We start from the raw sequence: 25,989 nt of genomic DNA, 5'->3' as shown, positions 1-25,989 counted from the left end.
ATTTTCTGCCACATATTGTAAGTGAAAATCAGAGTGCTTTCATGTCTGACCGCCTCATCACTAATAATATTATTGTTGCTTTTGAAACTATGCATCATCTTAATCAAAAAAGAAGTGGGAAAGTTGGGGAGATGGCCATAAAACTAGATATGAGTAAAGCTTTTGATCGTGTTGAATGGGGTTACTTGGAAAAGATTATGTATAAGATGGGTTTTAATGATAAATGGGTAAATCTTATGATGCAATGTATTACCTCTGTTACATACTCTGTCAGGATTAACGGGCAACCTCGAGGTCACATACTCTCGTCTAGGGGTTTGAGACAAGGGGACCCTATCTCTCCCTTTCTATTTCTTTTCTGTGCAAAGGGACTATCCGCTCTTCTAAACCAATCTATGGCTGCTGGTCAACTTCGAGGTGTATCAGCTTGCCCACTTGGACCACGTATCTCCCACTTATTCTTTGCGGATGATAGCATCATTTTCTGTCAAGCAACTCTGGAACAATGCAGCCACTTGGAACATCTTTTGACTATATATGAGCATGCTTCAGGTCAGCAGCTTAATAAGGAGAAGACTGCTCTTTTCTTTAGCAGAAACACACCACAAGCCACACAAGTTGAGATAAAAAATCGCCTTGGAGCGGAGGTTATTTGACAGCATGAGACTTATCTAGGCCTTCCATCTTTAGTGGGGAGATCAAAAAAACACACCTTCAGGGCTCTAAAAGAAAAGCTTGACAACAAACTTTCTGGCTGGAAAGAAAAACTGCTATCCCAAGTCGGTAAAGAGGTTCTCATCAAAGCAGTAGCGCAAGCTCTACCCGCATACATGATGAGTGTTTTCAAGCTCCCTGATTCACTATGTGATGAGTTAACTAGAATGATTCAGAGATTTTGGTGGGGCCAAAAGGAGGGAAAAAATAAAATGGCATGGTTGAGCTGGGAAAAAATGTGTGCACTAAAAGACAAAGGATGGTTGGGATTCAGAGATCTCAAAGCTTTCAACTTAGCTCTTTTAGCTAAGCAAGGATGGCGACTACAGATGAACTTTCATTCTTTGGTTCATAGAGTACTTAAAGCCCGTTACTTTCCAGAAACAGATTTCTTACATGTAGAGTTGGCTATAAAACCATCATTCGCTTGGCAAAGCATCTTGGCCGCTCAACCTGTTGTGAATTCGGGTTACCGTTGGCAGGTAGGAGATGGCAAATCCATTGACATTTGGACTGACAATTGGCTTTCAAGGCCTTCCACTTTTCAGGTCCTAACACCTCCTGCCCAACTTCCAGCAAATACAAGGGTAGAGTCTCTCATTGACCAAGAGAATGGGGATTGAAACCTTGACCTGATCCACCAAACCTTTCTCCAAGATGATGCCACCTCAATTCTTAGCATTCCACTAAGTCGCCACAAACCACAAGACCGCATGATCTGGGCATACACAGCAAAGGGGCGCTTCACTGTCAACAGTGCCTATAAAGTGGCGATATCTATAACTCAAACCTTAGGGTTGGCAGAAACATCCCATGACAGTGAGCAGTCTTGGTTTTGGCACAAGCTTTGGGACCTCCACATGCCAAACAAGAGAAAGCTTTTTGCATGGAGAGCATGCAAAAATATCCTACCTACCAAAGCCAACCTCTACCATAGAGGAGTCATTGACAACCCCACCTGTGAAGCCTATGCTCTTGCACTAGAGACCATTGGGCACTTGTTCTGGGATTGCACTATCACTAAAGAAGTATGGAACCTCTCGGACATACCGCTTGATAAAAATGGACTCCACCATAGGGACTTTATGGACTTCCTTTGGCATTTAATTTTCAAGCAACACGTGGACACTAAACTGGTTGAACTGGTCATCATCACGGCATGGAGTCTATGGCTCAGTCGAAACAATGCTCACCTGGGGAAAGCTCGCCAATCTCTGCTTGAAACCACGTTGCGAGCTCGGTCATTGTTGCACGAATACCAGTTGGCTCACACTCGGCCCACCCAGCTCAAGGAAGCCATGGATGGTCATTGGGTCCCACCTACATTCCCTTGGTACAAGGTTAACGTGGACGCTGCTGTTTTTTCCCACCTCGGCGTAACTAGAATCGGTGTGATCATACGAGACCATTTTGGATCGGTCGTTGCTACCCTCAGCAAGCGCCTCCCACTTCCTTTGGCTCCTTTAGAGGCAGAAGCTAAAGCACTGGATGAAGCTACGGTTTTTGCATGGGAGATAGGAGTCAAAGATGTGATTTTTGAGACAGATTCTGCTACTGTTTGTCATGCTGTAAAGAGCCCCACGGATGCCCCAGTTTCTATCTCTACTGTAGTCTCCGAACTTTGCTCCAGATTATGTGAGTTCCGAACATTCCAAGCCTCACACTTAGGACACCAAGGGAATAAGCCAGCTCATATTTTGGCAGCTTTTGCTAAAAATATTGATTCTTTTGTAACATGGATGGAATAATGTCCACCTTTCCTTATATCTGCTGTTTCTTAGGATGCTATGTTATTTTATTCTTCTTAATGAAATGAAAGTATTTCTTATCAAAAAAAAAAAAAAAAAAAATTTGTTAACATTTTTGTTTAGTATTGCTTACCTTTTTTGTTTACATGTTTTTGGGAACAAATTAGTACTAGAGCCATAGTTGTCAAAACACGAATCATATTGTGAATCAATTTTTGATTTTTTTAGTATCAGGTATCGTGTCGTATCATGTATCATAAGATAAACAAATACTTAAGAAAATTTGTACAGAAATTATAAAGATACATATATAATGGGTATATTCATTATAAACTCAAAATATATTCTACTAATGACTAATTTAGTATCACTTATGTAATAATATTTAACAAACTAACTAAATAAATCAAATTAACATGTGTTAATTTATAATATACATTTTTAAACTGATTAAACTCAAAAGTATTAATACGTGACAAATAGCCCAACATAATAATTTATGTCCATTATATTCATCATCCTGCCTAATCAACTCCATCTAAATTAGTGTTATTTATCATTTTACAAATTTATTTCTTCATTGATTTTTTTTTTAATCATAATCAAAATTTACTATCTCTTCTTGTTCTTTAAATTTTAATATATTTTTAATATTTCTTCTTGGCAATTTAGCTTCTTAGACTTATAACAATAATGAAAAAATAATTATATTGTTAATTAATACCTTATTCATAGTATAGAAAAGAAATTTGCAAATATGAAAGTGAAGTGTAAGTGTGTAGTTCAAATTTTGTACCAAAAAAAAAAAAAAAAAACACCTTATAGACATGTTATTGGATTCTAATAAAAGCACAAATTTTAACCCAAAAAAAAAAAAAAAATTTAAAGCATATGTTTATGTATCATACAATACATACGATATGATACAATTTTACAATTCGTATGATGCGCACCACTGTATCATATAGTTCATAAGCACTTACGATATGAAATTTTTTGTACACAATAATTACGTATCGCGTATCGTACAATACTGACAACTCTAATTAGAACTTCTACTATTACAACAAGGATTTTGCAATTGCTTGAGCCAATGAACATTTCAAATTAGTAATACAATAAAAAAAAAGTACATGAAGCATGTATTTTGGTTGAGCTTTTCAGGGCTTCACAAAGTCCAAGTGCATCTCAAACTATTGATGCATAAGATATATATGTCTTATTTTATAAATATAATCACTCACAAAGTTCATTAAAATTTATATGTCAAAAAGTTTTGTAGCTTAATTAGTATCTCCTGGTGTTTTCAATAAAAATGTTTGGTTCAAATCCTCCTCCACTATATATATATATATATATATATATATATATATATATATATATTTCACTTCTATCAATAAATTGAATAATAAAATCGGTAGTAAAAGTTAAATAAAAAGTAGTTTAAGTTACATTGTGAAAATTGATTTTCAAGAATAGTTCACTGTGGGTTTGTTTGGAAATAGCTTATTTAGTTGTAACTGAAAACTTTTTTGCTGTAAGTGTGCGAAAATATACTTGTACAGTTGTATCTTGAATTTTTTTTGAAAATGTGAGAAAATGCAGGAAAAAGTGGGGTTTAAAAAAGCTGTACATAAAAGCTAAAAAAAAGCTAAAAGCTGAGCTTATAAGCTCATACTAAACACACTCTACATATACTTAAAAATTATGCTATATGATTAAAGTAACTTAAAAATATTCTTTTATTCTTTTGAAACCTTTAAATGTATAGTTTGAAATAGTATTTAAACGTCTTGATTCTCTTGAAGCTTTGTTAATAGAGTTTAGTTTAAACCAAATTAATAGAGTTTGGTTTGTCGACATTAGCGCTTTGAGCAACATATAATGCTATTATACACTGAACCACAAGTTTTCTCAAATAATATATATATATAGACACACACACTGAACCGCAAGATGCATATACAACATGTATAACGTACCTTGGTTTTTTAGAAGGATTTTTTAGTTCTGCAGCAACTGCAATGGGAGGTGAATTGGTTGTTTGCTAAGGTTACTAAAAGAGTCTAGGACTAAAAAGGTTTTGTAAGTATAAACTTATTGTAATTGTTTCTTCTTGTAGAATTTTCCCATGGAATTGATTTTCCAGGAATAGTTTTTATTTTTTACTTCATCACCAAATCTATGTGTGCTCTTTAACGTTTTCATTGCTTTTAGATTTTGGTGATACTTGTAGTGATTGTGCAATAGATCAAATTGTTAACTTTGAACGTATAAGAGATTTGATCATGGTCAATACGTTAATCCACTGATTAGGCTATTGGGTTGTAAGTAGGATTTTTGTAAGTAATTATGTTTGGTATTATTGCTAAAAAATAAACACCTCTTTATCATCCCTATTTTAACTCCCACTTTCCCAACACTAGAGATTTCTTTTTAGTCTTCCTATTTTAACAATTTTATCCTTATTATTGCTTTAAATTCTATAATTTTATTTTAAACTATTTCATGAGCTATTTCTTGATAAATTAAAGGATGAAACCATGAAAACTTACTCTGTATAATAATCAAAACAATGTATCGTTGATAAATTAAAGGATTTAACATAACATATATTATAGTCAAAATATCGTAATGTTGATAATGTAATTCATAGTATAAATATAGGAAGAGCTATTTGAAACATTTTAAAAAAATGTTAAGTTACATTACCTATCTTGTGAATGCCAATGCCACCTAGAGAGATTGGGCACTTCACTCAAAGTGGCTCGCCAAGTTTGCACCTTCTCTGTGTTCTCCTTCAAATGTTCTTTATGCTCAGTAAAGGCTTGTGCAAAAGTTCCCATCTACTTTCGTACATTAGATGGGTCCACTTCGTAAAATATAGGCAGAACTGTCATTTCCTTCCCTTTCATGCATTGAATGATCTTTGTAAGTTCATCCAAACAACATATAGAAGATGCATAGGTTTTTGAGAGAATAACAATAGCAAATCTTGATTCTTCTATTGCTTTTAAGAGCTCCGGTGAAATAGATTTTCCTCTTTCAAGTCTTTCATTGTCTCTAAAGGTAAAAATACTTGTATGTTGCAAAGCAACATACAGATGATCTGTAAAACTATTACGTGTGTCCTTCCCTCTGAAACTAAGGAAAACGTCATAAATCCACCGTCTTGAAGAAGAAGATGATGATGTCAACAGTGAGGCTCCTTGAGTACTCATTGAAGCCAATGAAAATATGTTGGTAAATCTTGAACCACAATAAGGATAAAAAGAATTAGTAAAAAAACAATTTGAAGGATGTGTGTGGAAATTAAAATAACCAGGGAGGAAGAATATGATTTAACATGGATTTTTTGAGAATAAATAAATAAAAGAGATAGATGTGTTTGAAAAGTGAAAACTTGCAATACTCAAAAGTAGCTTGAAACAAAACTGCCTTCCAACCTTTTCTTTTCTTTCTTTTTTCTTTCTTACTAGACTGATTGATTATTCTTTGAAACAGATATTTATTACCCACTAACAATAGAAACCCTTTTTATTTTCCTTTAAACACGGTAGGTGTGCAAGTGGCCCTTTTCTTCGAGGAATTGTCCTAGCAAAACACCGACAATTTTTTAAAAGGCTGAGCATTCAACAATTTTCTCTTGCATCTTCCAGTCAAAAGGATGACCGGAAGTTATCAAATTGATAAAAAATGTAAATAAATAAAGACCGTGAAGACTTCTTTTCTTTTGGCAAAACAGGGTATGCAAGCATGAGGGGATCAGTCTCCAAACCCACATTTTGTTTTTTAAACATTTTAGGGCCCGTTTGGTTGAGCATATTAGTAACATGTTTTCAGTTTTTAAATAACATTACACGTATTTCTATACACTTTAAAAAAAATTCATTTTAATAACATCTTCTCCATTTATATAAAATAATATTATAATTAAGTAAGTTAAATCTTTTTATTAAATTACATTTTTCACATACACACGCGTGTGTGTATACATACATATATATATATATATATCACTATGTATTGTTGTTGAATACAAAATACATTATTTATTTTATTACATAAAACTTATAAAAATAGAAGAAATAACACATGCACTATTTAACATATAAATTTTACATTATATTATTATAAAAATAATTATATATCATTTCCCACACACGGCTTGGGTTTGCAACTTGTGTTTATAAATTACATAATTAGTTTAGTTATAATATAAGCTGATGATGCCTAAATCGTCAGTTGAATCACTCGTCCAATCTAGAGCTCTCTTTATCTCGCAGGTCCTACAAGATCGTCAAGAGCTCCGGATTGGATGAGTGACCCAACTGACGATATAGGCATCATCATAAGTTAAAAAAAAAAAAAAAAAATCATTTTAAAATCTAATAATTGTGAATTGCGATCAATTGATGAGTGATAAATGTTTACCCTTCGGTAAGTCAATATTTGGTAAACCACAAAACTAGTTCATCTCTAATATAAGATAAACAAAAAATAAAACTAGTTCACAACAGAGTAATGGAGGTACTGCTCGCCTTGATTTATCCTTTAAGATTACAACCAAATGTCTTATGCCTAATTCTCCCAATAAATAAAGAGAACATAGTTTCATATCTCTTTTCACCCACTTATTGTAAGGAAAAAAAAAAGGAAGTAAAATATAGGAGTAAACTAAATGTTGAAACATAATTTTAACTAGACTCATGGAGATCTATTTCTCACTTTTTAAGTGGGTCATATATAAATATATCTTTTGTTCCTGCTAGGTAACTCTTATCTTTGGCTGCTGAAGCTAGGCCATAATATTGCTCCAAGGAATTTAGTCCTAAACCACTTCAGATGGATCAAAAAGTACCAAAATATATGCAGAACACAGAAACAGAAAGCTATACAAACAGTTTAAAAAAAAAAAAAAAAACAAACAAACAAACAAACACATAGGTTCTGAAAATCCAGACACGTTTATGAGCTTTTTACAAGTTCAGAGAGCACTCATATACTCTTTATAATACAAGTAACTTCCATGTTTCTTTACCAGAAACAGAATATAAATAATGTCTTACAGAGGATACAGAGCCATTATTACCTTAGGGAGATTCAGGTCTAGCTTGATAGTTCTACTCCACAAAATCCTCCTACATTACATGTTCCCAATCTGATGTAGTGTCAAACCAACCTGCTGGAAGTGGGTCGCCAAGCCTGTTGGACTGACAAGATTGGATCACTGGATCATCCTTACACAGATAGAACTCCATCGTTAAACCGTCTTCATTACCGTCAGCAGTGTGGTGCTGCAAGACAGGTGCCAATGTTACATCCACACTTCCATCCTCTGGTTTGTCTCTAATAATTGGCCTATGCTTACTCTCACCACCAACTCCAAAATTAAAATTAAGCCACTTATAAAATGACATGATTTTTTAAATCAACAACATAATAAACAAATTTCTAATTATTATTTTAATGATATCACATATAAGTCTTAAAAATCTATATATTTATATAATATCTAAAAGCTTACACATAATATTTCTGGTTGCTACACTTCTTTTGAGCCACATCAGCAAAGCATTTTGGTCCATTTGGTCCATTCAGAATAATTTGGTCCGGTTCAGTCCAAATTACTTTAATCGGTCCAGTTAGGCCCAGTTTAGTCCAGTCGGTCTACTTCAGTCCATTTCGGACTAATTGAGTCTTAAATTGATTTTTGTAAGTTTCCTTTTCTGTTTTGTGCTCAATTTTTTTTTTTCCTTCTTAATTTTTGGATTGAAAAGTATGAAATTTGATTCTATTTGAACCGACTCTTTAGTTTTTGGCTAAAAAATACAAACAAAATAGTCATAAGAAATTAGAGATATGAGTCCTAAAAAAGTAATAAACATGATAAATATTCAAAAAATTGTCTTAAAATTCAACTTTCAATAATATAGACATTATAATTATATTTGAAAAGAAAAAGAATGCTTTGATTCTAAACTTATATAATAATTTAAACTTAATGTAACATGTTACATGTGTTCCATGGAATGAGGGTATATTTAAAAAAAAAATTATTCTTGGATATGTTCAAATTAGTCAACTGATTACGATATATTTTTAAAAAGTCATTTTAATAACATCTTCTCCATTTATATAACATAATATTACAATTAAGCAAGTTAAATATTTTTATTAAATTACATTATATATATATATATATATATATACAAAATACATTGTATATTTCATTACATAAAACTTATACAAATAGAAAACACTTTTAAATAACACATGCACTATTTAACCTACAAATTTTACATCATTCTATTATAAAATAATTATATTGTATTTCCTATGCACCACGTGGGTTGTGACTATTGTTTATAAATTACAGAATTAGTTTAATTCTAATATAAGCTAAAAAAAATCAGTTCAAAATCTAATAATTGCGATCAATTGATGAGTAATAAATGTTTACCCTTCGTAATTCAATATTTGGTAAACCACAGAATTACTTCATCTCTAATATAAGATAAACAAAAAATAAAACTAGTACACAACAGAGTAATAGAGGTAGTGTTCGCCTTGATTTATATCCTTTAAGATTACAATCAAATGTCTTATGCCTAATTCTCCCAATAAATAAAGAGAACATAGTTTCATATCTCTTTTCACCCACTTATTGTAAGAAAAAGAAAAAAGAAAAAAGAAAAAAAAGGAAGTAAAATATAGGAGGAAACTAAATGTTGAAACATAATTTTAACTAGACTTTCTAAGAATTTTGTTAGTCGTATTAATGCAAACAATCCTATCCATATGTTGGGAAAGTATTTTTTACATAATGCCCATTTGGGTTGGGGAGAAACATATCAGAGAACATTCTACTAGCTAATGAGATGGTTGAGCAATACCATAGGAACATGGATCTAGCTAGATGTACTATAGAAATTGATCTAAAGAAGGGATTATGATTCTATTAAGCATGGAACTTCATTTTTATGTGCTTGGTGGCTGTAGGTGAAGTGAGAGACAAGGGGATTTTTATTTATTTTTCAAATAAGCCAATTAGAATTTTCTTGTCAATTAGAACTAGGATTTAATTTTCCTATATAAGCAAACTATTGTACTCCTTTTGGAGATAATTTAGAGATTATTTTAACTTGCACAAGATTGAAATAATACCACTTGATATAACTTAGAGATATACTTCATGATATTTTATAATTCACTTAGAACCACCCAAGTACAAGTAAAGTGCGTTCTGTTTAAAGATTTCAAGAGATGAAAAATATGACCCTAACAATTTGGATGTGTATGAAGGTGAATAATCAATTCACTATGAAATGTAATAGGGGGAAATAAAAAACAAAAAAGAAAAAGAAAAATTAATCTAACTAACAAAATGCAGAGGAAAAAGATGTTTATGGGAGAAATGAAGTTCAAATAATATTAAGGTCTCACCCATGCCTCTGCATGATCATCACATGGGATGATTAGGTGCAAGACATTTTCCTAACATTGCAAAATAATGGTAGCACATGGCTAAGGCCATTTAGTAATATTACTATTCAATAGTGTCCATTATTCACAGTATTTGTTGATTTCCATTAATGAAACTAGCTGATGTTTTTGTGCGATGCACGGGTACGGTATAAATTTATTTTAAAATATTTTATAATAAATTATCTTCATGACCATGTATAATATGCATTATGTGATTTAATGCTTGAGGAATAGTATCAATTATATTACATGTTATTAAAAATAGAGTAAATATAATTTGTTAAGATTAATATACAAAAGATTATGAACCTAATAATCATACTTTAAATTGTTAAGTTTACTCAAACTAAAATGGCACCCATGAAGGCTAAATAAAGAGAATGTTGTTCTTCAAATAGAATTTACTCTGGTCAAACTCTGTAAAAAAGAACTTATCAATCATTATCATGTTTTATCAGTACATCAAGGGTGACATCCAACAACCCCATATTTGCTTATTTTTAATATCCTCTAGGGAAAAAAATCACTGAAGTTTCAGAAAATTTTGAGAAAATCCCTAATTTTTCAAAATAAATTTATTCAGCTATTATATTATACTTCATGACAAGATAAAATCACTCAATGCAATAGGTATTAGGTGTAAATGAACCAAAGTGTTGACAGTAATTTAGTAATCATCCTCCTACCTATTTTCACAATAAATTATTTAGAATTATTAGATGATTAGGGTGCAACATATGGATCAAATCTAATAACAAGGAATTGATATCGACATAAAAACTTCTACAAATGTAATAGTGATCATAAGGGTCTACATTGGAAGTGCATTTGCCCATGGAGGATAAAAAAAGCAAATAAATGAAAAGGTAGCAATAATAATATTGAAAAAAAGAAAGAGTCAAAACAAATGAAATACAAAGTGCAAGAAATAGAATCATAAATCCAACCACCAAGGAGTATATGGAGCAACTGAAACTTTTCTTCTTTGGAAGCAGTTTAGAGAGAGATAATATGTTGGGGTATTGGTCTGAATTATCTTCTTCCTTAGATCACAGCTTGTCAATAACATTTGCTAAATCTCCCTCTAAGATGATATCTCTTGCACCTATTCTAATTGCAAAATTAATAGCTTGGCCAGTTGTTGCTAGTTCTACGGCCTCCTCCAAGTCCATAACTGCTCTCCCTTTGCAACTCAATGTGATAATGAGCTACCGTTTCTCATATTGTATTAAAACTCCTACTCCCAATGTGCTTTGTTCTTTAAACATTGCTCCATCAAAGTTTATCTTGAAGGACATCTCTTGAGGAGGTTTTTATTTATTTATTTATGCTTGATTGGTGGATTCTTATGTGCAATCAAATTGTTATAAGTGTTGTAGTCTTGCAGCAAAACATATGGTCCCTTTGGCCATCACACTGGGTAGTTTGTACTGTTATTTGAAAAGCCATTAATTTCTTTACTCCACAGCATCCACACTATCGCAAAAAGTTCCTCCACCACCTTTTCTTCCTTCCCTTCTAATTTTTCCTATAATTTTAATGGCAAAAAAGTTTGATTAAGAGAATATATTGATTGGAAAAATGTGTAGAGACAAAATGTCAAATCAATCAATCCATTGTATTTAACTCTTGCAATTCTACGTACATTAATTTTGCATTGAATCTGTTTGTTCGTTTAAACCCCTTAAACTAGATTGTTTAACCTAATTAATTAACCAAGTTGATTATTAGGATTATTATTCAGATCTAGGTTAAACAAGCATATATCATATCATGCACAAAAGCATAAAAGTAAATAACACCACGATATGATGACCTAGGAAAATCGATGAAACGAACCGTTTCAAGGTAAAAACCTGGGGAGGATTTGACCTAAAAGTGGAAAAGTAAGAGAGAAAAAAAAAAACCAATATCAGCTTCCTGTGGCAAAGCCTCCTCCTCTTGCCCCTTTGATTTCTTGGAGGACTTTGTGAAAGAACATATAGCACGTTAGACAAAAGGTGAGGAAACTTTGGCAAGGATACTAGGGGCTTCACCATAGAAGGAAAATGCAGGAAAAAAAAAGAGAAGGGGGAAGTACAGCGAGGGTGAACAACACGCACCTTCAAAACCCTTTGACTCCAAGGAAGTGGTGGCCTCAAGGGCAGTTTGAACACTAGTTTGACCTAAAAGGGGAAGAGAAAACAAGAACTCTCAAAAGGAAAAGATAAAAGAGATAAGATTAAGCATATTTATAAAGGGTGGATGAGGCTTACCTGCTTGTATGGATGAAGATGCGCCTTCCAAGGACTTTTTTCTTAGTGCATGCTCAATCATGGGCTCAAGTGACACAGTTTTGGTAGGATTGAGGGTTTGCACGGGCTGGGGATCTTGGAAAACAAGAGGCTAAGAAGCTTCAGGGTCCTGAGCAGCTAGAGGAGCAGAAGGCAGAGTGGGCTGGACATCCTTCACTACCTGCCCAACTTCCTTGGTCACATCAGGCTCCTTTTCCACGCCTAGGGGAACAGCAGAGGAAGCTGTCATCACTTCTTTCACTAGAGTCCCACCAGTTGTGGGAGGAGGTACCTCCACTTGCAAAAGAAAAAGAAGAGCAAGTGGCAGAACATCACAAAATGCATATGTACACAGCACTAGAAAAGAATGGAGTCAAACAATAAAAAGCAGAAATAGAAGAGGGCCATATCACATCATCACCAAATGACTAACTCTTGCCTCTCATGGGGTCTGACTTGCGTTTGGACTGGAAGGAAGAAGTGACCATTCATCAGTTAAAAGAGAAAGGAAGAGACACAATAAGAATAATGAACTACTGCATAAAAAAGAGAGAAGAAGGAAAGAAGCCTTGCCTTTCTCTTTCTCTCTACAGATTCTCCAATGGTCTTTTGTCTAATAGGGGTACGCCCAGAGGGTCCTAAGGGAGACTAGGGTATGAAATCAAAGGACCCCGAAGAACCCTAGGCTAAGGAACTCGCAGGAACCTGAGAGAGAGAAGACTCTACCTTAGTTTTCACTCAAATCTTTGGGATTAAGGGGTGGTCAACTTCCTTTCTCTTATAGTTTTGAGTTCCAGAAAGATTGATATCTTCAAGCGACTTCAAATTAAAAAAAGTGCTAGGAAGAGACATAAGATTTTTGCAATCTCTTACGTTCAATGAAGAAAGGCCAGTCAAATTTCCAATTGATATGGGTAGTTTTGTAATAGCAGTGTCATCCAAGTAAAGTTTTGATACATGTTTCATGTTCTCCCCAAATTTTGGAATTCTTTTTAAATTTGAGCATTCAGAAAGAATAATGATCTTAGGAGACTCCATTTCAAACTTTCCTGGAAGACTTCTAAGGTTTCTGCAACCTTTTAGATTAAGAAGAGTAAGCTTTTTGTGAACTCCAATTGATGGATGTATCTCTTGTAAATTTATATAGTCTTTAAGAACTAATTTCTCAAGAATTGGGATTTTGGTGAAGTCAGGGGTTTCAAAAATTTTTAGAGAGATTTTCAAGTTGATGAATTTCAACGTCTTACAAGACTGCAAATATCCAAAAAGACATAAAACAATTGTTAGCTTCCAAAAATCTTATAGTTTGTTGAAACTATTAAAAGAAAAGTTGTAGAATGGTATCAATTACCTTTATTCCTTTCCAAAGTTGTTCAATGTTGCTACAACACATGTGAAGTTCAATCAACTCATTTGGTTGGAAACTTGCTGGTAAAGATTTCGAAGGATACTCACTCTAGTCAAGAAATACTAAGTCATTAGGAAGATGTTTGGGATCATGGCTAACCTGAACATTTCCAATTATGAGGAACTTCAGGCAATGCATCTTTGAAAAGGATTCAGGGTCCCAATGTGCCTCTTTTGGTTTGGGTAACTTTAATACTATGCCTTGAATTGTTTCTGTTCCCTAATAATCATAAACAAAAGGGATTAGTGAATTGCAAAATGCATAATTACCAAAACTACTTTATGTTAAAGCATGTTGAATAATATAATTAATAAGGTATATTCTTGGGTTCTTTCAATAACCCCTCACCATATTATTGGTCAACACATTGTCAATATCTTTATACAACCATAATCTACTACGCTTTCCAAGGTCTTTGGGGCACTCTTTACAAACTATATCCCGACCCATTTCTTGAAGTAAATCATGTATCCACAATTGATTGTCTTGCAACTTGATGAGAGATTTTTCAATAAGAACCCTTAATCCAATTTCATGGTAAAGCCTAAGACAATCTAATATTGCTATAATAGTTTCTTGATTTTTATGATTAAAGAAGCATGCAATATTCAAGAAAATTTCCTTCTCTATTTTATGTAGTCCTTCAAAACTTATTTGAAGCACATTGAGAATTTTGCTTTCAGGAAACTCTCTGAGCCTATCTAATTCACTTTTCCATTTAGAAGTACTTCTTTCATTCAGAAAGGAACCCAAAACCTCAATGGCTAAAGGAATGCCATTAGCATAATGTACAAAGGCTTGGGATAGCTCTAGATAATCTTTAGTAGGATGCTCTTTGTCAAAATCTTTCGAATTAAAAAGATGAAAAGCTTCATCATTCCTCAATACTTCAACCTCATATATTTCATCTACTTTATGTGTCATTAGCAACTTCATATCTCTTGTTGTTATGATAACTCTACTACCTGGACCTAACCAATGCTTTGCACCTAATTTGTTCAACTGGTCTAATTCATTTACATCATCAAGAATGAGAAGAATATTTTTGTGACGTAACCTATTCTTGATCATGGAAACTCCATTATCAACATCTTTTACATTCATATCTCTTAGAATCAAAAGATCATTCAAAAGTTTTTGTTGTAATTGAAGTATGCCATATTCTTTGTAAACTTCCCTGACATCAGCAACAAAACTACATGCTTCAAATTGATTGGAAATCATAATATAAACAACTCTTGCTAGACTTGTTTTACCCATTCCTCCTGCTCCCCAAATTCCTATAATGCAAACACCATTTGACTCTACATCTAAATATGACATCAATTTCTTAACTCTGGAACGTATTCCTACTAGTCCCTTGGTAGCTACGAAGAATGTATAACTCAGTTTATTTATTATCACTTTCACAATATCGTCAATAACTTCTACCTTAGGCTTGCAATGAAGAGAGAATAGTAAGTAATGAGTTTGAACTTCCCATGACAAGACCCAAATTAGAAAATTTTGTAGATATAGTATAGTTTATTAAAACTGAAATCCCAACAAATAATTGTATATACAACCTATAATGTAAAATCTGAATGTATCGTTTAGTTTAGTTTCATTCCTTAAGAAACCTAGGTTTAATTTGAGACATATGCAATATATACACTATATTAAAAATCTGAATATTATCTGGATTAAAAAAAAAATTAATCTAACTACATGCAACTTATGGTTCCATATTCGGGTGGGTTTTGAATTTGATAAGTTTTTTACCTAGGATAGTATAAGCAACATCAGGATTTTTTCCCCTTCGTTAACGATATATATATATATATATAGAATGTAATATTTGCTTTTATAACAAAAGTTACTTGGGATAAGAGATTTATAGTTCAATCCCCTCCTACTCCAAAAACCAATTGTTATCATAATCGGATGATAAAAAAATAATCATTAAGAGCAAACGTCATATGTTAAAATTATATAAAAATAAATAAATAAAAATAAAAACAAAAGTCACTTTGTGTTCCATTGCATTTTATTTAGTTAGATATTGCCCATATGGAAATAATAAATGTCTTATAAAATGATGAAAAGGTGAAGAACACCTTTGGCTGAAATGATAAGTTGTATTACTTTATCTTTATGACAGTTGGCACTTGGGAGTGCAGTTATTTTTTTCTAATAATTGTTAGTGAGATTTTTTGTGAGTAATGTTATATTCACAACATTTTCACAATAAATTATAAGTAGAAAGTTATTACTCGTTCCAATCTGAGCTCACAACTAAAATAAGACAACTAATTATAATTTGCTACCTAGGATTTACTGTGAAATTGTTATTGTGGATGTAGCGTTTCATTTGTTTTGGTTAGTGTTGCTATTGAATGTAGGCATAGAGTTTGTCAAATTATGTTACCATTTGTGTCTAGTATGGCTTACCTTTTCTTTACTTGTTTTTCACAACAAATTAGTATTAGAACTTCTACTATTACAACAAGTGACTTATAATGAGTTTACCAGATTTTTTTTGACAGCTCTGTTTCCACGTACATATAAGTTTGACAATTCTCTCAATCTCTCTCTCTCTTCTTTTTCCATTACCAAATGAGCTAGTTAATTTCCTCCCAAAAAATAAAAAATAAAAAAAATAAAAGAGCTAGTCAATAACTAATAAAATTCCTTTCTTCTGAAGAAAAAAGAGAATATGATATTAAGTAGAACGGCCACTAGAATTTGTAATTGCTTGAGCTACAATACATTTCAAATTATTCACGCAATAAAAAATTGTACATGAAGCAAGTATTTTTATTTATTTTTAGAATACTAAGTATTTTTAACACACACATGGGTAGAGGGGATAAGATTTTTTAAAGAAACTTATAGTGGTGTATATCCAAAAGGGTCTAACTCTTGAATACATAGCACAAACTTTAAACCTCTTTTACTCACACTCATTTTCCAATGTAGGATTAACCCACTATTTTTTCTTATTGAGAATACTAAAATGCTAAGTATTTTTAACACACACATACAGGGAGAGGGGAAAAGGTTTTTTAAAGAAACTTACAGTGGTGTATATCTAAAATGACATTTTTAGGTTGAGGCAAGTATTTAGGTGGGTCTTTTCATGGTTAATGTTTTCAGGGCTCCACAAAGTCCAAATACATCTCAAATTATTGATGCATAAAATATATTCTATTTTATATATATAATTGGTGCGCACCAGCAGTAGAAGTTCATTAAAGGTTCTAAATGTTATCAAGGAAAATATTTTACTTATATGTTAAAGAGCTTTGTAACTCAATTAGAACCTCTTGATACTTCCAATAAAGATATTTAGGATTCAAATCTCCTCTCTACCACAATAACTTCTAAACTTCCAAAACATAAACATTTCAATTTTATCATTAAATTGAATAATAAATAGGTAAAAAAAAAAAGTAAAAAGTAATTTAAATTACGTTGTGAAAATTGATTATTCAAGACAAAGTTAACGACATAATTTTTTTTTTCTTTGAGAGAAAATTTACGACATAAACTTAAAAACTATGATAATTGATTAAAGTAACACGAAATTCTTTTAACTTTTAATAGTATAGTTTGAAAGAGTATTTAAACGTCTTGAAGATTTGATAATAAAGTTTAGTTTAAATTAATTTTTATGAATAACTTTAATATATTTATAGTAAGTCATATAACACAAGCGCTTTGTGCGACATATAAAGCTCTTATGTTGTGAACCACAAGATACATATACAATGTGTATAACACAACTTTTTTATAATAATAAAAAAAAAAAATCTCAGTGGCTATTTTCTTTTTTAAAATGAAATTTTATTTGGCTAAATTTAGAGCCTTACCACTATGTTTATAATTTTACATAACTCAATTTTAAAGCTCTTTTTTAAAGAATTTTTTTTTGCGTAATTATAATAATTTTACATAACTCTTTTTTAAAGCTACTTAGTTTAGTTTAATAAATGTTAGAAAGGGTTGTATTAAAGTAGTTTGCTTAGTATCAAGTCAAGGAATAACATTGAAGAAATCAAGCTTGAGAGACTCGTTCTTGCAAACTACATACAAAAAGTTTACGAACCCTCGCTTAACATTCTATTGACCCAAACTTAAACAAGTTTGTTCAATTGTGATTTTAGTAAGAAGTTAACTATCTTTTCTAGTCTAGGACTCTAGTGACTTAACCTAAATTTTCAATGTTACTCCTTGAATTGATACCAAGCAAACGATTTAAAAAGAGCCTTCTTTCATTGAGCCTATACAAAAAATCCTTCCCCACGCATTTACAACCTTGAGCCTAATTTGATTTATTGCAAAACCACAAAAGTTGTTAAGCATACTAGTGTGTTCATTAATTTTTCCATCAAAAAGGTTCTTTAGAGCATCAAAGTTCTGACTTCTGATAATTAGAAACAAGCACTTGTTCGTTCGTTGAGGAGATTTTTTTAGAAGAATATTAGAGTTTTGCAGCAACTACAATGGGAGGTGAATTAGCTGTTTTATTTTTTATTTTTTACTTCATCACCAAATCTGTGTGCTCGTTACCATTTTCATTGCTTTTAGATTTTGGTGATACTTGTAGTGATTGTACAATAGATCAAATTTTTGACTCTGAACTTATGAAATTTGATCACAGTCAACATGTTAATCCATTGTCTACGCTGTTGGGTTCTAAATCATATTTTTTAGTAATTATGTTTGGTATTATTCTAATTTTTTTTTTTAAATAATACCTCTTTATAATTCTTTTTTTCTTTTCCTCCCACTATCCAAAACTTGAGATTTATTCTGAATCTTCTTATTTAACAATTTTAACCTTATCATATTCTATACTTTAAATTCTATCATTTTATTTTAAACTATTTAATGAGATATTTCATGATAAATTAAAGGATGAAACAATAAAATCTTATCATGTTTATAGTAATATAAATTACCTATCATGTATAATGTGGCGGATTTAACATAACATATATTATAGTCAAAATATCATACTGTTGATAATGTAATTCATGGTATATATATAGGAAGAGCTATTTGAAACATTTTTTTAAAAAAATGCCAAGTTACATTAGCTATCTTGTGAAGGCCAATGCCACTCGGAGAGATTGGCCACTTCACTCAAAGCGGCTCGCCAAGTTTGCACCTTCTCTGTGTTCTCCTTGAAACGTTCTTTATACTCAACAAAGGCTTGTGCAAAAGTTCCCATCTGTTTTCGTACATCAGATGGGTCCACTTCATAAAATATAGGTAGAACTGTCATTTCTTTCTCTTTCATGCATTGAATGATCTTTGTAAGTTCCTCCAAGCACCATGTCAAAGATGCATAGTTTCTTGAGAGAATAACAATAGCAAATCTCGATTCTTCTATTGCTTTCAACAGCTCCGGTGAAATAGCTCTTTCAAGTCTTTCATTGTCTCTAAAGGTAAAAATTGCAAAGTAGCATATAGATGATGTGTAAAAGTATTACGTGTATCCTTACCTCTGAAACTAAGGAAAATATCATAAATCCACCATGGCCCTTTTCTTCGAGGAATATTCCTAGCAAAACACCGACAATATTTTAAAAGGCTGAGCATTCAACAAATCTTTCTATTTCTTCTTCTTTTGTCAAAAGATTCCTTTCTCTTTTTTCTAGGCATTTTCCAGTCAAAAGGATGACTGGAAGTTATCAAATTGATAAAAAATGTAAATAAAAAAAAGACCATGAAGACTTTTTCTTTTCGCAAACAGGGTATGTAAGCACGAGGGGATCAGTCTCTCCAAACCCACATTTTCTTTTTTAAACATTTTAATATGCGAACTTAATTAAGTGTGTTCAGCAAATAGACTTTTGTAATTCCCAAAAAAAAGCAATAAACATGATAAATATTCAAAAAATTACCTTAAATTCAAGTTTCAATATATACTTATATTTGGAAAAAAAAAATTAATTCTAAAATTTTATATTAATTTAAACTTAAAGTAACATATTACATGTGTTTTGATGGTGTACATTTTTTAAAAATATTCTTGGATATGTTTAGATCAGTCAATTGATTATGATAAATTAAAAAAAAAAATCATTTTAATAACATCTTCTCCATTTATATAAAATAATATTATAATTAAGTAATGTAAGGACTCAATTTGTAACAATCCCAAATTCGTATTGGGTTCGAACACTAAAGGTCCAAACAATAAATTTACAGAGTATGGATGTCAAAAAACTAGATTAACTCCAAAATAAAACGATTAAACTTAACGTTTATAGATGGATTAATACAAATATAACGATCAATTTCTCCTTGAAACAAGTTCAGTTCTTTATTTTATAAGGTTTTCTTCTAAGTACTACTCGTTTAGAAGTTCCGATCCTCCCTTTTCTCAATGCATTCTTCCATGTTATATACTGCCCTCTTAGTGTCATCTTCACCACACACGTGTAGGTTGGGTTCGGGGGATCCCTTCCTGTCCCATCCAACACCTTTTGGAACTTTCAACCAACAGTTGTAAGGCTGCTTCATCACTGTTCAGGCATCACCTCCACATTAATGCGACAAGAGAGTTGGTTGAAAGGTAATTAATGCAGAGGCAGCTGTTGTTAAAGATATTTGTTTACCTTTTCTTTCTTACCCTTAGTCCCATGTCCCATTTTTAGTGGTAATGTAGCTCTGAAGTGTGTTTGTAACAATATGGCGTTCAGGTCGTCCTCGGACACATATTGCCGAGAAGGATTTTGTCCTCGGACGAATACTGAACTCACTTCACGTGATATCTACTCTTATTTTCATTTGGTTACCCTTATAACCTGATATGGGCCTCCTCGGACAGTTTTACGTCCTCAAATGGGCCACAGACCCAATTAACATGGTTTTAATAATTATTGATTAACCGGCCCCCACAAGTAAGTTAAATATTTTTTTATTAAATTACATTATATATATATATATATATATATATATATCACTGTGTATTGTTGTTGAATACAAAATACATTATTTTATTACATAAAACTTATAAAAATAGAAGAAATAACAAATGCACTATTTAACCTATAAATTTTACATTATATTATTATAAAATAATTATATTTCATTTCCCACACAAGGCTTGGGTTTGTAACTTATGTTTATAAATTACATAATTAGTTTAGTTCGAATATAAGCTAAAAAAATCATTTCAAATAATTGCGATCAATTGATGAGTAATAAATGTTTGCCCTTCGTAAGTCAATATTTAGTAAACCTTAGAACTAGTTCATCTCTAATTATAAGATAAACAAAAAATAAAACTAGTTCACAACAGAGTAAAGGAGGTATTGCTCGCCTTCATTTATCCTTTAAGATTACAACCAAATGTCTTATGCCTAATTCTCCCAATAAATAAAGAGAACATAGTTTCATATCTCTTTTCACCTACTTATTGTAAGAAAAAAAAAAGGAAGTAAAATATAGGAGGAAACTAAATGTTGAAACATAATTTTAACTAGACTCATGGAGATCTATTTCTCACTTTTTATGTGGGTCATATATAAATATATTTATATATCTTTTGTTCCAGCTAGGTAACGCTTATCTTTAGCTGCTGAAGCTAGGCCATAATATTGCTCCAAGGAATTCAGTCCTAAACCACTTCAGAAAGATCAAAAAGTACCAAAATATATGCGAAACACAGAAACAGAAAGCTATACAAGTTGCTAGACAAATAGCTAAAAAAAATAGAAACAAACACATAGGTTCTGAAAATCCAGACACGTTTATGAGCTTTTTACAAGTTCATAGAGCAGTCATATACTCTTTATAATACAAGTAACTGCCATGTTTCTTTACCAGAAACAGCATATAAATGTCTTTCAGAGGATACAGAGCCATTTACCCAAGGGAGATTCAGATCTTGACAGTTCTACTCCTCAAAATCCTCCTTCATTACATGTTCCCAATCTGATATAGTGTCAAACCAACCTGCTGGAAGTGGGTCGCCAAGCCTGTTGGACTGACAAGATTGGATCACTGGGTCATCCTTACCCAGATAGAACTCCTTCACAGTTACACTGTCTTCAGAACCGTCGGCAATGTGGCGCTGCAAGACAGGTGCCAATGTTACATCCACACTTCCATCCTCTGGTTTGTCTCTAATAATTGGCCTATGCCTACTTTCACCAGCAAATCCAAAATTAAAATTAAGCCGCTTATTAAGCCACATATAAAATGACATGGTTTTTTTAAATCAACAACATAAAAAACAAATTCCTAATTTTTTTTTTTTAATGAATCTATATATTTATATAATATTTAAAACTTTAAGCGTAATATTTCTTGTTACTACACTTCTTTTGAGTCACATCAACGAAGTATTTTGGTCCATTCGGTCTAATGTGCTCTAATTCAGTCTATTTGGACTAATTTGGTCCAGTTCAGTCCAAATTGGTCCTATCGGTTCAGTTAGGGCCCCTTCCGTTGAGTCGGTCTATTTCAGTCCATTTTGGACTAATTGAGCCTTAAATTGATTTTTGTAAGTTTCCTTTTCGGTTTTGTGCTCAAAATTATTATTTTTTCTTAATTTTTGGATTGAAAAGTATGAAATTTTATTCTATTTGAAAGAACTCTTTAGTTTTTGGCTAAAAGAATACAAACAAAATAGTAATAAGAAATTAGAGATATGGGTCCTAAAAAAGCAATAAACCTGATAAATATTCAAAAAATTGTCTTAAAATTCAAGTTTCAATAATATGGACATTATAATTATATTTGGAAAGAAAAAGAATTCTTTAATTCTAAAATTATATAATAATTTAAACTTAATGTAACATGTTACATGTGTTCCATGGAATGAGGGTATATATATTTTTTAATATCCTTATATATTTTCAAATTAGTCAATTGAATACGATATATTTTTAAAAAGTCATTTTATTAACATCTTCCCCATTTATATAACATAATATTATAATTATGTAAGTTAAATATTTTTATTAAATTACATTACATATATATTTAAATACAAAATACATTATATATTTCATTATATAAAACTTATAAAAATAGAAAACACTTTTAAATAATACATGCAATATTTAACCTACAAATTTTACATCATACTATTATATAATAACTAGTTGTAGACCCACAAATTGCATGGAAATAGATAATTATATTTTAGTTATGATATAATATATAATTTGTTCTCTAAATTTTGTGGAAAATAATTTGTTCTCCCAAAAAATTAAAAAATTTCTAAAATTATTTTTCATTTATCTTTCTCAAAAAATATATCATCATTTTATTACTTGGATTTGTTTTATTGATTTTATTCAATTTTTAGATGGTCCATATTTTGATAAATTATGTTATTGTGCGTTATATTTTCCTAATTTTTTATCATGTACAACTAAATTGTTTGAGTTTAAAATATATTATTCAAAATTTTCATTCTTTTAAAAATAGATATTATATTTATAATTTTTCTTTTCGTAGGAGTAATTTTGAACTATTGATTGAGTTTTGTTCACTAATATAGATACATGAGATTGGAACTGCATATTTCTTAGACATTCCAAAGAGATTATACCATATTATAAATTTAATATTTAAAATAATATCTAGGAAAAAAGTACACTTTATGTCTAAAATTGACCATTTCACCTATCAAAATAAAAGAAAATAATTTGTATAACAACATAAAGAGAACATTAGCTAACAATTTTTTTTTTTTTTTTGACTACATGTCTACATACGCTTTAATTTATTAAGATTTAATTGCCTTTAACTGGATTTTCATATCACATTTTTGTTGCTACGCTCCTATTGAGCCTTCTTATCCGCCACATCATTGAGCATATCATTATTCTTTTTATTATTTAATTTTTTCTTTTAATTTTTTGACAATATTAAATATATAAATATATTGGCTTTACAAATTCATCTTAGGCAGTTTTAACTTTACATATTCATCTACTTTAATTTTGATGTTATAACTAATAATAAATCAATGAAAAATTAAAACAAAAATATTGTCTATACATATTCATCTTGGGCGGTTTTAATAGTTGATAGACACATTCAAATACATAGTCAAGATTTTATTTTGATACAAATTCAAAATCTTACTTCCAAAATAACTAAATATTATGTCCAACAAAAAAAAAAAAATCAAACAAAAGTTATAAGAGGGGGAGAGAAGACTTGTGATGGAAAACTTAAAAAATCAAACAAACTACCAAATCATATTAACCCAAAATAGTATTATAAAAAAATACAATGATTCATCAACCTAAAGTAAAGTTGCAAAAAAGAATAAATAATATATATATATATATATATATATAGAGAGAGAGAGAGAGAGAGAGAGAGAGAGAGAGAGAGAGAATTATCACATTTTTCGGGAGAGACATAGAAAATAAAATTAGAAGACGAAGCATCAAAAAAAAAAAATATTGCCATAAGTCAAACACCAAATAATCCAAGTCATGCTATATAATAGAAGAACATTATATTCTTGTATACTATCTTTATATACAATAGAATAACATTTAATAGTCATAGGGAAAAAAAAAAAGGATAATAACTTAATAACTCAAAACCAAATTGCATCAACCCAAAGTAAAATTCTAAAGAATGCATAAATTCATCAATCTAAAGTAGATATACAAAAAATAAAAAAAATTCACACATAAATAAAATATGAAAGAGAGTGAAAGAGAGAAAAATAAACTTTTTCGTCTAAGAAAATATGTATAGAATGGGAGAGAGAATGACATATTTATAGTAATAGAATAGGGATAAGAAGAGCCCAAATAAAAAGAAGAGGAAGGGATGGATGAAGAGTGACATTAAAGTTAGTAGAGAGATGAAAAGGTAAAATGGAAATTATGGTTGGAAGTAGTGGAGGGAAATGGAAAATCAGTAGATGATGTGGCCACTGATGTGGCTCAACAGGAGCATAGTAATAATAAATGTTACGCTTCAGCTTTTAGATATATATAAATATATTATATTGCATTTTTCATGCACCATGTGGGTTTGCGACTAGTGTTTATAAATTACAAAATTAGTTTAGTTCTAATATAAGCTAAAAAAAAATCAGTTCAAAATCCAATAATTGCGATCAATTGATGAGTAATAATCAAAAAATAAAACTAGTTTACAACAGAGTAATGGAGGTACTGCTCGCCTTTATTTATCCTTTAAGATTACAATCGAATGTCTTATGCCTAATTCTCCCAATAAATAAAGAGAAAATAGTTTCATATCTCTTTTCACCCACTTATTGTAAGGAAATAAAATATAGGAGGAAACTAAATGTTGAAACATGATTTTAACTAGACTTTCAAAGGTTTTTGTTAGTCGTATTAATGCAAACAATCCTATCCATATGTTGGGAAAGTAGTGCTTACATAATGCCCATTTGGGCAGGGGACAAACATATCAGAGAACATTCTACTAGCTAATGAGGTGGTTGAGCAATACCATAGGAACTTGGACCTAGCTAGATGTACTATTGAAATTGACCTAAAGAAGAGATTATGATTCTATATTAAGCATGTAACTTCATTTTTATGTGCGTGGTGGCTGTAGCTGTAGGCCTGTAGGTGATGTGAGAGACAATGAGATTTTTATTTATTTTTGAAATGAGGCAGTCAATTAGAGTCGGTTCATGCATGACAAGTTTGCCATTAGTGACTCCCCAGAAGCTCCACTGGTGGTTGCTACCCCTTATGAAAGTTAGCTTTATCAGCCTCTCCGGCAAGCGACAACATTGATAAATTATCTTTATTTACATAATTGAGTTATTTTCCAAGTTGTGTGCGTCCAAGGTTGCTTTCTTCTGTATATGGATTTGTTTTTTTTTAGCTCTCTTGTAGTTGTTCTTGGCTTCTGCTTGTACTTAAATGAATTCTTTTCACTCTGTTATAAATTTTAATAGTGTTTCTTGACTGATAGAAACTTTAGTTATTGTAAATGGTGTGATTCACATTATACTTGTGAGAAGATTGGTGTGGTTTACATTTATACCTGTTAAAACTTTTGTGTGACCTCAATAATTGTTGCAAGAGATTTGACGTTGTGAGCATTGATTGTGGCTGTCATAAAGTTACAGTGGTGGTTGTTCCTTGTTTTCTACCAGCATGTACTAGTCTCCTCATGAGTTTCCAGCGTATTATAAAATCAGATCAAGTATTCAATGAAAATTATCAAATGCATCTTGGCTAGTTGGTGAAGAAAGTGAACTGAACCTTATGTTGATTGTGAATCTCTTGATCACATGATTTGAAGTCACAGATCAAGTTATATTATGAAAATTTTCTTACTTGCGTGGAGAGTAACACGCTATTTATTTTATTTAGTCATATGTTGGGTTTCTATTTCTTCA

General features: G+C 31.2%; 2 protein-coding genes across 2 annotated transcripts; one reads left to right on the top strand and one right to left on the bottom strand.

Moving 5' to 3' along the window:
* Nucleotides 1–830: 830 nt before the first annotated feature.
* LOC115961136 (uncharacterized mitochondrial protein AtMg00310-like) lies at nucleotides 831–1,337 on the top strand. Its single transcript, XM_031080170.1, has one exon. The coding sequence runs from the start codon at nucleotides 831–833 to the stop codon at nucleotides 1,335–1,337; it is 507 nt and encodes a 168-aa protein (XP_030936030.1).
* Nucleotides 1,338–12,335: 10,998 nt separating this feature from the next.
* Nucleotides 12,336–14,891, bottom strand: LOC115961135 (TMV resistance protein N-like). The gene is made up of 6 exons (XM_031080168.1): nucleotides 13,980–14,891; nucleotides 13,731–13,850; nucleotides 13,575–13,679; nucleotides 13,097–13,474; nucleotides 12,663–12,690; nucleotides 12,336–12,580 (listed from the first exon to the last, which is right to left on the bottom strand). Exons 1-6 carry the CDS (start codon nucleotides 14,889–14,891, stop codon nucleotides 12,336–12,338), a joined length of 1,788 nt encoding a protein of 595 aa, XP_030936028.1.
* Nucleotides 14,892–25,989: the final 11,098 nt, after the last annotated feature.

Source organism: Quercus lobata, chromosome 9 (assembly GCF_001633185.2).
Source record: "Quercus lobata isolate SW786 chromosome 9, ValleyOak3.0 Primary Assembly, whole genome shotgun sequence".
In the NCBI taxonomy this organism is placed as follows: domain Eukaryota; kingdom Viridiplantae; phylum Streptophyta; class Magnoliopsida; order Fagales; family Fagaceae; genus Quercus; species Quercus lobata.
Note: the sequence above shows the minus strand (reverse complement) of the source record. Positions and strands in the feature narration are given on the sequence as shown.